This window comes from Anopheles coustani, chromosome 2, assembly GCF_943734705.1.
Source record: "Anopheles coustani chromosome 2, idAnoCousDA_361_x.2, whole genome shotgun sequence".
Classification (NCBI taxonomy): Eukaryota; Metazoa; Arthropoda; class Insecta; order Diptera; family Culicidae; genus Anopheles; species Anopheles coustani.
The window spans coordinates 51,411,384-51,429,288 of NC_071289.1; the positions used below are offsets into that span (position 1 = coordinate 51,411,384).

The 17,905-nt window shown below is 41.5% G+C and overlaps 1 protein-coding gene across 1 annotated transcript; it reads left to right on the forward strand.

Annotated features, from left to right (window-relative positions):
- Positions 1–211: 211 nt before the first annotated feature.
- LOC131264591 (uncharacterized) lies at positions 212–14,967 on the forward strand. The gene is made up of 2 exons (XM_058266868.1): positions 212–509; positions 14,417–14,967. The coding sequence occupies exons 1-2, from the start codon at positions 212–214 to the stop codon at positions 14,965–14,967; spliced, it is 849 nt and encodes a 282-aa protein (XP_058122851.1).
- Positions 14,968–17,905: the final 2,938 nt, after the last annotated feature.

Consider the following 17,905-nt stretch of genomic DNA (forward strand, 5'->3'; position numbering starts at 1 on the left):
GATCGCTGTCCCCCTCCTGGCTTCATTAACGTTTGTCAGTACGTTGAAACCGGGGATTGTCATGTCAGGATTATATACTTCTTGTAGAAATATAATATCCACGTCGGCTGTCCGAGTAAAGTTGGTCAGTGCGTCAAGTTTGGTTTGATTTGATATTGCATTCAGGTTAACTGAAGCAATATTAAAAATAATATCACTTAAGCCATCCATCATGAGGCAGTTTCAGACCGAATCAAACTACGTCGAGGGAAAGGGAAGGAGAGGAGAAGACAAAGAAGATGAACAGTCCAGCACGCTTTGCAGCATTGCTGTCCAGGTCGTCCCCTGGGCGCTTAACGCCTACGATCGTGTTGGTCCCATCGTCAGGATGGGAGACGGAAGGGGAAACGAGCGGGATATCGAATTCGATATCGTCCACTGCCAGACCGCAGGGGACCATCGGCCGATCCTCGTCTTCCCGGGATGTGCCGGCCTTTTCGAATGTGTTGGTTGGGGCTGGCTGAGCCGAAGTGCGTTGCTGCGGCGCGGCAGGTACAGCTGACGTCGCGGCATTATGTACAGGAGCGGATGATAACGGCTTCGGAGGTGCGGTGACCGTAGTTAATTGCAAGTAGTTGTTAGGTGCAACGGTATTGTATTCTAATCATTGACCGACCAATTCATCACACCTGCCTTTAGGACCCACCTGCTTTTTGTCTGCATCGCGTACATGATGAAGCGGAAATAGGTATTCCAAATCATGGAACCAACGCTCGACATCGCGGTTCTGATCGGCATCCTAAAGTTCAATAACGCAGCGGCGCAGCGCGTCAATGCGAGCATCCATATCGGAAGGGCCGGGAGGGCAAACAGAAGGGGGACGATCATGGTCAGCGTTGACGACCGATCGCGGAACAGCAGGGCGGCCGGAGAGCGGTACGTCCTCGCGATGGTTCTCATTGTCCTTAACAGGGCGGCTGGTAGCACTATGTTCGACGATCAGGCTGGCGTCAGCATTGCCTTCCAGGGAAACAGCGAAAGCACGTGTGTCCATGTCATGTTGAGATAAGATGGCGTCGTCACCATTTTGTTGCGACCTCATGGCGATAGTGAGGTTATGACTATCTTCGCAGGCAGGCTCCTAGGCAATAATTTCCAATGATGACTCAGGAGCGGGGCCGGGAACCACCAAGAAGGTGTACAATTGCCGAATTTGTGAAATTCGGAGCCGTGTCGGAGACATCTATGCCGGCCACGCTGAGCGCCCGCAGGAGGTCTTCCTTTCCTACCATGTCGGGAACGATGTAGAATCGGCATACACACACACGCGCACAGAAGATTTTGCGAAAGTTCTGGAAGCAATTGGATGAGTGGGATTCTGAGCTGTAGCAAACCGGAACGGTAACGGTCACTAACGGGCTTCGCGTACGAAGCTTCTAAGAACAAAAGAGTAATGTTGTACTTCTACGTGGGTGTTTATTATATTATAGGTTAGATTATACTTATGCACTAATGCTGATAGTGGTGGCTGCGGCGAGGTGCGTGGGTTCGCCTCGGCTGTCGCTGGTGGATAGGTGACGTATGACCGGCATGCATGTTTATACCGTGAGATCCATTGCCCCAGCCTCCATCAAGCTATATCCACGGAAGGCCTTCACGTACGAAGCTTATAAGAACGGAAGAGCGATATTCGCAGAAGGGCTTCACGTACGAAGCTTACTAGAACGGAAGGATAATGAAGGGTGACCCCGAAAGTATAAGCACGATTTCAACATTAGGTAAAAAATAAAACCTGTTCCAGAAACTGAATTTTTGTTTAACAAATTGTGTTTGGGTTCTGTTCTGGATTATTTGCAAAAAACAAATTTTTTTTAAATTTAATCGTATGCTAATGACCGCACTTTTGATCTGTCGCCTCCGATATGGCTCAGCACAGACTTGTCGTGAACGTTTTTCGACACTTTTGAACGGTTTTACAGTTTTTTTTTGAAAACTGTCGATGTTTTCCGTAGTTTTAACATGTTTCCTCAAGGGTGCTTTCGTTAGCGCCCAAAATATCTCAATTGGTTGGGTCTTGGCCGACTCATCGTCGAGCTGATGAATAAGGATTTGCTGCACCACAGCTTGTCGTACAGCTTCTGGGCCCGATATTTAACGCATGCGGCCTGATTTACACTTCGTTTCGATTTTTTTTTGTTTTTATACTTGGACATTGGCACATTGGACGTTACTTTTTTAGGTACCCATTTGTTGAGCCACATCGCGAATGGAACTTTCCTATTTTTGCTTGAATGCTTTTGCTCTTTCCCGGTTCAACTGTTGGTCGATAGGACCAGGTTTTTGATAACTTTTCGGCGTATCCTCGAAGCTGGACTCTTCCCGAAACTTTTGGATGGCGGTTCGTACGGCTCCGATACTCAAACCTACCGATTTCGCTAATTGCCTTAGCGAAATGGTAGGAGTCGAGCACCATTTGTGCAGAACGCTTTTGCGCTTTTTGACGGAAATGCCTCGCGTTTTAACAGAAACGGTTGAAAAAAATAGTTTCGATGCACTATCTAGTAGGTTTGAATGTAAACAATCAAACACCCGAAGAATCAACTGTTTGGCGTCATCCGTTTTCCAGAAACTTAATTTAGAAATCGTGCTTATACTTTCGGGGACACCCTTTAATCACGGAAGGGCTTCACGTACGAAGCTTACAGGAATAGAAGGGTAATAACGGAAGGGCTTCACGTACGAAGCTTATAAGTGCGACACAATAGTAGGGCCGATATTTGTAATAGGCGGGCAGAAGATTAACAAGATCAGCATGGCACGTCTTTACTCGTCGATAGCCAACGCAGAAGAGAGTTTATTCAATGATATCATGATCATGATGATTCAACATATGACAGCCGGCATTCCATCCGTACGTTACAAAAACAAACTCAATTTACTACAAAGTTTCATTCAAAATATTGTCATCTGGAAAATAATGATGTTTAAAGCATCTAACGCGGACATGACGTTTCCTAACAAAGAGCTACTATTTGATTATTCTGAACTTGTACCATAATCTTCTTGGTTTTGAATTGGCAAGGGACTGATACGACGAGTATTTGAGGAGCTGTAATCTACGAAAAATGATTTTACTGCGTCTGGGTTTGGTTGTCATAAGCATAACACTTGAAGGACATGTGTATCATACTCATCAGCCTTAAATGCTTTTCTTTAAAAGCTGACAACTTCACTGAGGATAATTCCTTTTCGAGATTGCCGTTGATATCTGTCTTTTTGACTATACTTCGACGTTGATTCCACACGCATAGATCATAATCTCTTTTTTTGGCCGTTCACGACGTTTGTTTTTCGTATAGGCACTAATGTCAAATGGTTTGTTCAACCAGATTTTCGAATCCCTTCGAATTTATCGAGTTTCTAGAATATTTCTTCAATCTTGCGTTGAAACTTTTTTCTAATATCATTAACTTATTAGTCACTTTCAATTTATCAGTGCATTGTTCAAAAAGCATTTTTGCAACGTTTATAAAAAGCAAGCAAAACGTTTATTATATCGTTGATTATAAAGGAAACCATCGTGAGATTTTTATTATTTTTTTAAATTTGCAAAACAAAAATCTCATCATCATCATCTGTGAGATCGTGATGACAAGTGCAATGCTTACAAACATTAAGTTTTGACAATACACAACTACGAGACATTTCACATGCTACTTGGTTCTACTTAACAACCTGCTTAACGTACACGGGACACAAGCGCTTGAACTCACGAACGTTTGCAGCCTCGGCAATCTCTCTTGGCATGCTGTTGTACCATTGTATTCCTTTACAAAATAGTGAATTCCTGGCAAATACTGAAGAGAAGTTTGACGTCTTGGGGTCATGAGCCCTACGAGTGTTGTACCGGTGAACGTCAGAACCCTTAACTACTCTTTCTCCAAGGTACCCCGGTAACAAGCCCCTCAGGAGTTTGAATATTAGTATCGTAGTCTGATACACTATCCGCTGCTCTACCGACATCCATTGCAGGACATCCAGCATAACAGCAGACGGCGTGTACCGACTACAACACAACACTAGCCTCATTACCCTATTTTGCACTTTTTGCAACCTTTTGAGCTGTGTCCGATTGCCGAGGAACAATATTGATGGAAAAAAATCAAAATGTGAGATAATTGATTTGTAGAGGTGAACTTTCCCAAAAAAAATTAGGTTGTTCCCCAGTCTACTTATCACCCCACACTTTTTGCCACCTTAGCGATGACTCCATCAATATGTGCACTGAATGTAAGTCCGTCGTCAAGAATGACTCCCAAATATTGCACCTGGGAGACTCGGTCAATTGGTTCCGTGTTGATGGCAATGGAAAGCTGGCTGATCCACTCCCTCCTCGACATCACCATGTAGTGTGTTTTACTTATGTTTAATGCTAGTTTCTTGTATTTCAACCAGCCATCCAGAGCCACCAATTCTGCATTTAAAAGAGACTCTGCCTGTTTCACGTCCTTTTGCGATATAAATATTACTGTGTCATCAGCAAAAAGATTTATCTCGCAGGAACGTAAGACCTGCTTCATGTCATTTATATACATGACTAGCTCGAAGCCCCGGCGAAGCTCGGGGAGGAAAAATGTGATTGAAGTTTTTATTCTTGGTTCATTTTCTATGCTACATTAAGTTTGCCTACATACATATGAGTAGCTGTGATATCACTCGAAGATTTTATTTCATCAATAGTCTAGGGGGCTAAGTGCATGGGTGTTGTTCCGGAGGATCGGAGTTCGAATCTAGGCTGAGAAAAACTATTTTGTTGACGGTTGGGAAATATTTTTTCATGATTTTTTTAAGATATTCAATGTAATTTTTCAAATCCGATAATAGTGCATGGGTGTTGTTCCGGAGGATCGGAGTTCAAATCTAGGCTAGGAAAAACTTTTTTGTTGACGGCTGTTAAATTTTTTTTCCATGATTTTTTTTAGATATTTAATGTACTTTTTCAAATCCGATCACCATCTATACCTGTATTTTCCCTATGGTATCCACTCGTACAACTGGTGTACTGGTAGTGGTGCTCGAGCATTGCATCAGAGGTTTGATGTTCGAATCCCGATTGGGAAAATCTTTTATGGTACGAAATAAAATTTTTCTTCAAAATCTACGTTTGCCATTCAAGTAGCGATATTTCCTCACTATTTCTAACTTGTGCTATGGTTCCTCGGCAAGACTACGGCTTCGCTCTTGGTAAACCCGTGTTCGAGTCCCGTTTCCACTTAGAGTCAGATTGTAGAAAGGCAATGCTTCACGTGCACTGTAAAAATGTAGGGTTTATTGCCTCATCTCATCACGGGACTTTGAAACTGAGATTTATAAAAGTAAAGATAAACAAAATTGGTCCAAGCACACTTCCTTGTGGAACCCCAAGGGTGTTCTCAATGGGATCTGAAACAGATTTTTTGAAAATTGTCCTCTGGGTTCTACCTCAGATAAGATAATCGCTGAACCAACTGAGTTCCCTACCCTCAATACCGAAAGTGCTGTGAGTAACAAGGGTCTCGATATTGTTTCAAATGCCCGCGTTAGCTCCAAGAAAACTGCAAGCACCGGTTGTTCACTGTCCATCAACCCCTTCCAATTCTTGATAAATTCTTTACACTTTGAGGTTGAAATATGTTACACCACTGAAAGGAATGAAACATTATCTTTTTTATCACATAAATCGATAAAAATGCCGAAAGTTACCTGGTGTTATAATTTTAACAAAAGTTACTGCATTGTGATACACCAACAATTGATAAAAATGCCAATATTGTCAAAAATATAGTTGAAGGCTTTTTCGATTGTAGTTGTCTAAGAATTCAATAAGACAATGAAAGTATTTAGAAGGTTCCAAACTATTTCCAAAACATACCCGTAGCACCCTCAAACAACTCCTTTACATTTCAAAACCTAATATAGACGATGATTTTAAATTATGTTGAAAAGTACTCTTCCTAGCTCGTTCAAATAAATTAATTTAATGTGGTAATGTTCATGGGGGTGCCCATGGCGCAGCGGTAGCGCGAGAAAACACCACACCACAGGTGTGGGATCGAATCTCGAGTCTGGCACCCTCCGGTATTACGAACGGCTGACCACCGATCTATAATATACCGTCTTTCGGTCACCGAAACTCTCTTCGGAGAGAGGCCTTGTCCCACTAGGGAATGTCGTGCCACACAAAAAAAAAAAAAAAATGTTCGTCACAGTAAGTATGACTTACATATGAAGCAAACATATACAGTTCTGGTTAGAAAGGCAGGCAGTTTGCTAACGCAAAACGGAGCTGATGCGTTTAAAAAAAATGTTGTTTTAACTCCTATACCTTGTAGGTTATTTGTTGTTGTTGTTGTAGGTGATCAGATTGAACTGAAAAACTTATTTTTAATTAAAGTACGATAGATACACATCACAACGTTCATATGATGATCAAAATTATGACAGATATTGTTGATACAGTTTGAATATTCCATTATTAAGAGTTCCGAAAAGTTAACTATACTCATTATAAGCTACGAATAACACAAAAGATACTACTCTAAATCAGCCTCAAAGTTCAGAAGAATCTTTCTGAGTCTCCAGCTTGAAATCCAATAGTATACTGTGCAATTTTGCTCAAATCGGCTATGTTACAATAAAGTTAGAAAAAACTGTTGTCAAGCATCAACAAACGGTCATATAATATAACAGAAACAACAATAAATATCAAAAAGTTCTGAAAATTGTTCAACAAACCACGTATTAAACCTGAAAAGCAAGTGTCTAACTTTACGTTTGGCTGGCAAATGTATGACTTTTTTTAACTTTTTCGATGCTTGGTGACCGATTTTTACTCTCTCTTTTTGCACATGCTTCGTAGAAAGATAGACAAAGAAGATGTGGTAAGCGAAATTCATTGTTATCAATTCTAAGTACCCTAAAATTAATTGCAAAGCCAGACAAGTGTTCTTTTTTCGACCGTCCTATTTACCGATTGGCACACTGTATGTATGCATAGTCCGGACCACACGCGTGCGGAAGAAACATTTTGGTTGTTTTGAATGTGCGGTACTCGTTCGCTCAGTAGAAAGATCAGAGTGAAGCATACAGTTCTGATTCAATTTGCCCATGCCTGCCAGCTACTGGAAAATTTGAAACCATGTTAAGATTAGACACAACATCTTCTAAGGAGGATTTTACGATGTGCTTTATCTACTCTAGCACGAAACTCAGCATCTATGCGTGGTGATGCAGGTACACCTTCAACCATTACTTTCTTTTCTGGCTGTACATGAACTCCAAGAATGTTGCATTTGGTACACCCATGTTTGGTAGAAAATACCATTAATGGATTAATAAAAGAGCGCGCAGGAGAATCTGCAATAAATGCTCGTACATAAATTGGTATTATTTTACCATCAAATGTTTGGCCTGTTTATTGTAAACTAGCTTGAAGGCCCGGCGTTGCTCGGTGAAGAAGAGGTAGGGAAAAAAGATATGGGTTTACTCTTTACTTGAAAGTTGGATTTATATTATATGGATCGAGCAAGGCATAGAAAGCTTCGTGCATTCGTTGCCGATTCAATCGAAGCTTCCGATTCTCTATCACTCTCCTCTTAAATTGTACAATTTAAGTTGGCACGCTGACCCGACTGATCCCCTCTTTAGGCCGGTCCACATGCTCCGTTTTGCACAACGTTTTAAGTTTGAGCAGTTTTAAGACGGAGTGAAAACGTTGCAATTGTGAGCGTCCTGACGGTACAGTCTTATTTGTGCGTTTACTCATTCTTGAGTGATATCGCAATGGAGGAGGTTCTCCTGTGGTCAACTTTTGCGTGTTGTCTTGCTGAAAAAAGATTGGAATGTCTCAGAAGAACCAGGCGTTGAAAGTGGTCGCAGAAATGGCTTCTAAAAAGGCGGGACTTTTCCCATACTAGATTATTGCGTGAATTACGTGATGAACCGAATGACTGGCGGAACTACTTGAGAATGGACATGAACACGTATTCTTACTTATTGGAGTTAGTCACACCGTATATAATCAAACAAAATACTTGTTTGATACTTGGGGGTCCGCGACAGCCGAGCGGTAGCGCCGGTTAGAAATTCGGCCCATGAGCGCCGAGGCTCACCACCTCGACGGCGTGGGTTCGAATCCCAACCGAGACTGGACCCTCCCCTGTGCGAGAGGACTGACTATCCACGTACAACAGGGAAACAAGTCTTGTAAGCCCCTAACGGGGCAGGCATGACCAACAAGGTCGTTACGCCAAGAAGAAGAAGAACTTGTTTGAGAGCAGTAAGATCACCACATGAAAGGCTAACAGCAACTTTAAGATTTTTGGCAGACGGAAGAAGTTACAAAGACTTAGAATTCACAACTGTTGTACCAAAACAATCGTTGAGTGATATCGTTCCGGAAACAAGTGAAGCTATCTTCAAGGTGCTGAAAAATGATTATATGAAGGTAAATAAAACTACTTTTGTCTAAAACAATTCAAGTTCGTATTAACTTTATTAACGATTGAAGTTCGATTCAAGTTCATATTAATTTTATTATAATTCCAGTTTTTATGGTAGTGAACAAAAATAAAAAATATTTTAGTTGATGTCGTCCCACGTTGATTCGAAAGTAGATACGTAGTTTGCAGCAGTTTCTTTGTGAGGTAGTGCTTCTGGGATGTAGTTATGTGGCTGTGGCGGAGTTTGTGGCAATTGATGGGGCGTATTTTGTTGACCCAAATTGTTTGGCCATACTGTCCATTCATTGAACTAAAGTCATCCTGTCGATGGCAAGCCATGTCAACCATTTGAAAGTTTCTGATTAGCGTGCCCATCTCTGCTTCGAATACCATGTCAGAAATAAGTTTCTGAGCTATTGCGTTTTGCGCACTTGGGAGGCCTCCCTCTTAGTTATTTTCACACATGTTTTCCGAACACCTGAAATGCATCCTTTGCCTGTAGCGATTCCAGTTTCTGTCTTACCAATTTCATGACCTCAGTTGTACTATCACTTTTGTGAACTCTCTTTCTCTTACGAGTTGACTTGTATGAGTGTTGTCAGAATAGGGAGTTGATGGTTATGTTATTGGAGTAGTAGCAATCGAGGAACTGGGTCCACTATCAACAAAAGTTTCATACACATCTTCATCCACCTGGAAATATAAAACAATTATTATCGTTTATTATCGTTACTAGCTCAATTGCCCGGTTCCACGGGCTGCACTATGTATTTTTTATGTGCCTTCAAACCTTACATTTTTTAAACAGTTTTCTTGCATTCACCTTCCCGGATGTCGCAAAAATTGAATCGGACAGATATAAAAGACAGGAGATCAGTAATGAAAGAGTGTGCCAACAACACCCGCATATTTCGCTCCCGGATTATGACTGTGCGTTGGCGATCCCGTTCTGGCCCACTTGAACAGATAGCGTGCTGGTCTCCTTCAGCAGCTCTCCCGGGAGAGCGCTGTGTGACATTGAGAGATCGCATGTTGTGTTCTCTCGCAGCAGTGCTGTAGAACGAAAGCACTTCCTCAGTGCTCATAGCATACGTTAAAACAGAATGCAGTCCTACTCTTACTCCTTGATAATTGGTACTCGGACATCGCGATCCTGTTCACAGCAAAGCAAAACGAGTTGCGCCAGATCCTGCAGTAACAGGCAGTGGATTTCTACTCCTTCCTTAAGTACACTCCGACTCAACTAACTTAATGACAATTTTCATATAAAAGAATAAATCCTGTTTTCTCTGTTCATGTAATACGTAAAAGTATAAAATAAATTAAATGAAAAAATAAATTTTCAAAACAACAGTTTTTCTTTAAACGTACTAAAAAATAAAAAATAATGTAAGTTAAATGACATATGTATTTATGTATAAGTTTTTTGTTTTTGTCATTATTCGCATAGCATCGTAGATGGCGATCGAACTGAGAGCAATCTCGATGCAATGCGAATAATGATCAAAACAACAAACTGATACATAAATACATATGTCATTTAACTAACATTATTTTTTATTTTTTAGTACGTTTAAAGAAAAACTGTTGTTTTGAAAATTTATTTTTTCATTTAATTTATTTTATGTGCTATCTAGGAGGTGAAATGTGGAATTTCAGTCAAATGTAACATTCATTCAACAATTTATTCCAAGTCCAGTTGAGTCACTTTCAAACCATTGAAATCGGTACTGTCCGACTTCATGTTAATCTTAGGAAGCTTTGAAACTATTTTTGCTAAACACTGTCAATCAAACATCTCCTTCAATTTCCTCGTGTTTGTCCATCGGAGTGACCTCTGGATTTCTCTGATGGTAGATTTGTATATCATGGCGATATTTTTGTTTTGTGTGTGACTGTATTTTATATGAATTTGTGTTTTGCATGTGTTTCGAATCACTTGAAGAATCGTGTATTGGAGAAAACAGTTCTAAGGAAATTCGCCATCACTTCTGTTGGTGTTGCATTTTTTTTTCTTTTTTTTTTTGTTAAATTGTACCATTGCTAGTTACTATATTGCTAGTACATATTATAAGACCATTGCTAGTTACCCGGTGTCGAGTATTTTTTTTCACTTGACTCTATTGAACATATTTCATAAGGCCTGGGCCCGGACCCGGTGCCGCACGAAAATTTTAAATTGCTTCAAAACACAATTTCAACATGATTTTTTTTTTTTGATAATCCAAGTATCTTAACTCTTTCCCAAATCAGCTGGTTGCTATAGCAATCAATGCTATGTAACTGTCGGTACTTTTTGTCAAAAGCAAATACGCTTCCGTGGCAAGTTAGCGACTTCAAACCGAGAGACAAGCGCATCAGGACCGATCATGTAGATGCTAATTCAGCTATTCTGTGGCGGGATTGTTGGTTTGGATAGTTTTTCCTATTCCAGCAGCAGGTTGCTGGTTGCATAGCACACTTGCATGCAACTTGAGATTGCGTGCAACATGAGATTGTACAACTTGTAAGCGCACTTTGCTAAATTTTATAATTTAGAGATTTAACTATCGTATTTATTATTATAATTATCATTTTTATTATATTACTAGCTCGAAGCCCCGGCGATGCTCGGGGAGGAAAAATGTGACTAAAGTTTTTATTCTTGGTTCATTTTCTATGCTACATTCAGATTGCCTACAGACATATTAGTAGCTGTGATATCACGCGGAAATTTTCTTTCATCATTAGTCTAGGGGGCAAAGTGCATGGGTGTTGTTCCGGAGGATCGGAGTTCGAATCTGGGCTAGGAAAAACTTTTTTGTTGACGGTTTAAAAAAAAAAATTTCATGATTTTTTTTAGATATTTAATGTACTTTTTCAAATCTGATCATATTTTGTTACATAGATTTCAAATTATCATAACCATTATTAAATTAACAGCTTGGTGGTTCAATTTATTCACATAGCTATATAGACCTGTATTTTCCCACTGCTATCCACTCGTACAACTGGTGTACTGGTAGTGGTGCTCGAGCCTTGTATCAGAGGTTTGATGTTCGAATCCCGAATGGGAAAATCTTTTATGGTACGAAATTTCCTCATAGCGTATTTCCTCAGTGATATTTCCTCATTATTTCTAACTTGTGCTATGGTTCCTCGGCAAGACTACGGCTTCGCTCTTGGTAAACCCGTGTTCGAGTCCTGTTTCCACTTAGAGTCAGATTGTAAAAAGCATGCTTCACGTGCACTGTATAAATGTAGGGTTTATTGCCTCATCTTATCACGGGACTTTGAAACTGAAATTTATAAAAATAATAATATTATTTATTTATTATCTCTCAACGAAAGATTCATGAATCCCTTATAAGGCCGAGGTTCATTCAGATTCATGAGTCTGAATCAGGTTAACACAACTCTAGTTTAAATTAACTAGGTAAAACGGCCCGGTTACACGACCCAGTTACAGGACCCAGTTACAGTGCCCGGTTACAGGGCCCGGTTACAGTGCCCGTTTACAGGGCCGGTAACAGGACCCGTTTACAGGATCCGGTAACAGGGCCCGTTTACAGGACTCAACCTTATGGATGTAATTTTATTATTAATTTTATTCTGCGTTGGTTATTTTTCATCACGTTAAAGCACCACCGTTCCCAAGAGTAAACGCAATGTTCGACAAAAATTGTTTCCATAACCACGAAAACGTTTTATTTCCCTCCTATTACAAACTTTGAATGAAACTGTGTCCGTAGATTTCCACTTTGCTTTGTTTTATTTTCCGGCAAAGTAACCATCGATAATCAAAGTAACCATCGATAATCAAAGTAACCATCGACCACCAAAAACTCGCTCATCAAATCGTTCACCCGTACAGAGCGCAACAAAATTTCCCCTGCATCCTTATTATCCTTAGCAAAAGCAGAACGCGTGGGAAAACCAGTATGCTGTAGTGCATCTCACTTTCGCGCTCGCTTCGCTCGTTCGTTGCTATATTGCTATCTAAGCGATACAAAAGCCGAACATTGCATCTCGCTTATGTGCTTGCTACGCTCAATCGTACTGTCTAACTAGGGGTCCACACTACAGCGCGACGTCGCCTGACAGGAGCTGAACTCCATATAAAAAAAACCTTGCGCGATGTCGCGCGAATCGCGCTAGATTTTTTTAGCATGGAGTTCAGCGCCTGTCAGGCGACGTCGCGTTACGCGACGGTGCAGTCTGGAAAGCGTGTAATCGAACCACCACGTTACTGGAGTTTTTATACCGGACTAGGTAAAACGACCCGGTTACACGACCCAGTTACAGAACCCAGTTACACGACCCAGTTACAGGACCCGGTAACAGAGCCCGTTTACAGGGTCCGGTAACACGGCCAATTTACAGGGCCCTGTTACAGTGGCCGTTTATAGGGCTCGGTTACAGTGACCGTTTACAGGGCCCGGTTACAGTGCCCGTTTACAGGGTCCGTTTATACTGTCCGTTTACAGGGCCCGGTAACAGGGCCCGTTTACAGGTCCCGGCTACAGGGATTATAACCTAACCTTATGGATGTAGTTTTGTTATTAATTTTATTCTGCATTGGTTATTTTCATCACGTTGAAGCAAAACCTTTCCCAAGAGTAAATGCAATGTTCGAAAAAATTGTTTCCATAATCACGAAAACGTTTCATTTCCTTCTTATTACAAAATTTCAATGAAACTGTGTCTGCATATTTCCGCTTTGCTTTGTTTTATTTTTCGACTACCACGGCCCAGTTACAGGTCCCGGTTACAGGGCCCGTTGACAGGTCCCGATTACAGGGCCCGTTAACAGGGCCGGGTTACAGTGCCCGTTTACAGGGCCCGTTTACAGGACCCGTTGACTGGTCCCGGTTACAAGGGCCGGTAACAGTGCCCGGTAACAGGACCCGTTTACAGGGCCCGGTTACACGGCCCAGTTACTGGACCCGGTTACACGGCCCAGTTACTGGACCCGGTTACACGGCCCAGTTACTGGACCCGGTTACACGGCCCAGTTACAGGACACGTTTATAGGGCCGTTAAGACGGCCAATTTACAGGGACCGGTTACATTCCCCATTCACAGGACCCGTTTACATGGTCCGGTAACACGGCCCGGTTATATGGCCCAGTTACAGGACCCAGTTACTGGACCCCGGCTACAGTGCCCATTTGCATGGTCCGTTTACAGAAGCCATTTACATGGCCCGGTGACACAGCCCGTTAACAGGATCCGTTTGCGTGGCCCGGTAACACGGTCAATTTGCAGGGCCCGGTAATAAGGCCCGTTTACAGGGCCCGGTTACAGGGCCCGGTTACACGGCCCGTTAACAGGTCCCGGTTACAGAGCCCAGTTTTTAGACTTGGTCACATTGCCCGGTTTCAGGACCCGTTTACATGGCCCGGTACCACGACCCGTTGACAGGGCCCTTTAAGTGGCCCGATAACACGGTCAATTTACTGGACCCCGTTACATGGCCCGGTAACACGGCCCGTTTACAGGGCCCGGAAAAAGGCCCGTTTTCAGGGCCCAACCTTATGGATGTAGTTTGATTGTTGATTTTATTGTGCGTTGGTTATTTTCATCATGTTGCAACACCACCTTTCCCAAGAGTAAATGCAATGTTCGAAAAATTTGTCCCCAAAATCACGAAAACGTTTCATTTCCTTTTGTATGCCCAGAGAAAACGGGAACTACATTATATGGTATACGGAACATACGGTATATGGTTTCCTTAGCGACAGCACAGCGCGTAAAGGGAAATACTTACGCTGTAGGGGAACCTGACGCGTCAGCACAGTGCATCTCACTTTCGCGCTCGCTTCGTTCGTTCCCCTTCGCTATTGCTATCTAAGCTCAAGGTCGAAATTGCATCTCGCTTACGTGTTTGCTTCGCTCAATCATACTGTCTAATGGAACATATTTATCATATCCCGTATACGAACTCCAGTAACTGAGTGCCCAACTGGCGGATCTAGAACGCCGGGAGCTAAATATTCCAGCCCCCGAAATACTTCAACCTCCATACAAGATGGAGGTGGCATATTACTTACTGGGAGATCAAGCGTTTGCAATGAAAGAATATTGTCTTCGGCCATATGGAGGGATGCACGCCGCAGACTCCATAGAACGTTATTTCAAACACAGGCATTCGCGAGCGCGTCGTGTAGTCGAAAATGCATTTAGTATTGCCGTGAAGCTTTGGCGTGTTTTATCGAAGCCAATTGAACTGGAACCCCACGTGGCGGAAAAGGTGGTAATGGCAACGATTCATTTGCATAACTTCCGACGACGGCATCTATTGTATAATTATACATCAGCTATCCATCTGCCCCCGACTAGAAGTACAGAATCTAGTTCTGCTGCTCATAACGAAAATAGTGGTGAAGAACTACCTTCTTCGATGTTGTCGCTGCCGGCTCCTCTAAGGCCTACAAGAACTTTGCAAAATATGCGATCGCACTTAGCGCAACATTTTAAGGCTAATGATCCGTTACCATTTTCCCTTCCGCATCCTCATAGACAATAAGGTACTAGTGAAATATTTTCAATCAATATACTAACGGAATACAGGTGAATCCGTCCTCCGGTTAATCCGACCCCGGATAATCGACGCCCTTCTGTATTTTAAAACATCAACAAAATAGGGATTAAATTTTTGTTCCAAGTCATGTAACCGCTAAGGTATCCATGATGAACATGATAGGGCCTTAAGTTAAAATAGTTGATTATGCGGTAAAATCCCAAATGAAGCCCCCCCTGCCGAAATCGCTGTCGTGGCTACACCATTTGTGAGCGGATGTACCTAAAAGGTATGCAATGGGTGAAACAAATGCCGTTGTGTGAACCGTTTGAATTGAATGTCTCGTTTAATTAAAGATTATGGTTATACTGAAAATGATGTACAACATGAACTCCCTCATGCATTACTTGCATGAGGTTATGAAAATTCGGCTACGCAATGAAACTAGGGGTGTGGTATGAGGGGGGCCCACGGGCCCCCCTTATTTCACAAGTTTATAACAAACTCCCTTTTTCGGTAGACCTAGCGCAGTCCGCTCGCTGCGCTCGCTGCGGGCGCGCCGCCGTTTCAAACTCATTTCTTCAGTCCAACTCATTGGTTTATGATCTCCATCTTGCTCAGTTTTACCGATTAGTTCAAGTCATTACAGTTTCTAACGGAAATTCAACTGTTCAAATATTCAAACTGACTTGATGTGCCACCTATTGCATAACTTTCAGGCGCAAACGTGGAAAAAATGAAGACGATGCGGCGCCGGGGGGGCTTCATTTGGGATTTTACCGATTATGCGGTTATGTTGATTATGATACTATTATACAGGCGGTATGTTGATTATGATACTTATTTTCCGATTGTTCATCTCAAAACAAAATCCTACTTCGGTCACCCTTATAAAAGATACCCTGTATTTGAGCAACCTTTCTTCCATAAGGAGTAAGCTATTATTCTACTAGCCTAAACAACAACATCACCAAAAGGAAGAACAAAAATTCAAAGAAGAAGATTACTTACAGAACTTATCGAACGACGTGGCTCGGTGGTTTCGGCAAGGAACAGCATATGTGGGTAGCCATACCAATGTTCCTGGTCATCGTTGTTAGCTCCTATGTAAAAAGTCTTGTCATTAGTCGCAATTAAACCTTTTAGTTAAACTTAATAACATTTACTCACCAGAACCGGTTACTTGCTCCGCTGCGATTGCCTTTCTTGTTCTCCTGTATTGCCCCATGAGGCTTTTCCACTTGCTGGAGCAATCGTCTTATTTCTGCATTTTTGTGATGCTTTTCAGTATCTTTCCAGATACATTGATAAGCCTTTACCAGCTCGATTAGCTGCAGAACCTTTTCGACGTCTTGAATTGTCTACAATAATAAAATTGATATAATATTCTTCTAACTTGCCGGCACCTCGTTAAACCAAGCTAGTCTGGGCATGTACGGGCCCCGTCAACAAAGTGTTAATATTAACAACTTCCACTGATAGATACCATATGAAACTTGCATTTTTAAAACTAATTTTAGAACTACTTGGGGAAGCTACATGACTTATTTGAAGCTACATGACTTATTTTTTCAATAAATGTGGTCGTAGGACTTAGCTAAATCGTTCAATACTAAATATTGTGGTATCGGTTGCTTAAACCATGCTGCGTTGATTCCGAGAAAACTGACTATTGTGGTATCGGTTGCTTAAACCATGCTGCGTTGATTCCGAGAAAACTGACGGAGTGTCGAAAGCTGTTTATTGTTTAAAAACAGCTATACAAAATAGCATATTTTGCTAGGGCGCAAATGCTAGGGCGTCTTGCCCCACCTAGGCCGGCGCATCTTGCCCCACTCTGAGGATCGTCCGTTTTATGTAATTTATTCAAAATTTTGAGAATTTTAAAACAGTTTCTCTTCGGTATTCGTTAAATACCATTATCAGGTAGTAAAAGAAGGCCTCGGTGTTTAAAAAATATAATATCAAAGCATGCCATACCTTACATAAAAGTGACAAAATATTAGATCATTTAGAGTCAATTTGGTTTTTTCTCGTTTTCTTTTTGAAATGGTTATTTCAGGCAGTGAAATTTACATAGGCTGTAGTAGATACGTTGATGAACATATTCTATTACTTAAATTATTTTTAAATTGCTTAATTCAGCGTAAAACAGGCCGGGGCATCTTGCCCCACCGGCGCGTCTTGCCCCACCTTCCCCTATGACAAAACATGATAGGGAAAAGTTTTCGAAGGTTGTCCAAAAGTGATATGGCAAAACACCCTGTTTTTTATACATTTTTTTTCTAGAATGATAGAAGAATATGAATTTATTGTGGAAATATCAGAGATCCAATCTACGACATCTTAAAAAGTACGATTTCGTGTTGTAAATTGATTGTTAAGATATAGTTTTATTAATTTTACTTGGGTTAAATAATTTTTCTTTCGGCTCAATAGATAAAAACAAACAATCGTTATAGATTCACATATGAATTTATTACTTGTCATACCAGTAAACTCTACAGCCCTGTAGTGTAAACTAGCATGATTGCGATGTGTCAGCAATGTTCGTGCTTGTATCCCGCATGCATCGGGAAATACGGCGAACACGAAAAAGCAAGATGTCAAATTGTTCGCGCGAACAAGTTCGCGACGTTTACGGCTTGCTTTAGGCTTACCTTGCTTGACAGAATTTGCCAAACACGTCTAGTAGACACCGGGAGTTATAATACTGCGAGAATTTATGTCGCTGATCTTTTATGGTTCACTTCTTCTCTAAAAATCTTTCGGTTATCTTTCACCGTAAGTTCGCTGTTCCTCCTAGGATTTTCTGTCCGGTCACCACTTGCGGCTTTTGGCAAGAACTGTGTACCACTACGGTATGTGACTGGTTGATTTTTACACCGATTTCTCTTGACGATAGGCCTGCATAATCATAAGCTTCAATTTTTATCTTTTATTC

Bases quoted from the DNA above. Each gene is read 5' to 3' on its own strand.
- LOC131264591 (XM_058266868.1), top strand. From the start codon at position 212: ATGAGGCAGTTTCAGACCGAATCAAACTACGTCGAGGGAAAGGGAAGG. The intron at 510-14,416 runs GTGCGTTGCTGC...TGGCGGATCTAG, and splicing joins TTGGGGCTGGCTGAGCCGAA to AACGCCGGGAGCTAAATATT.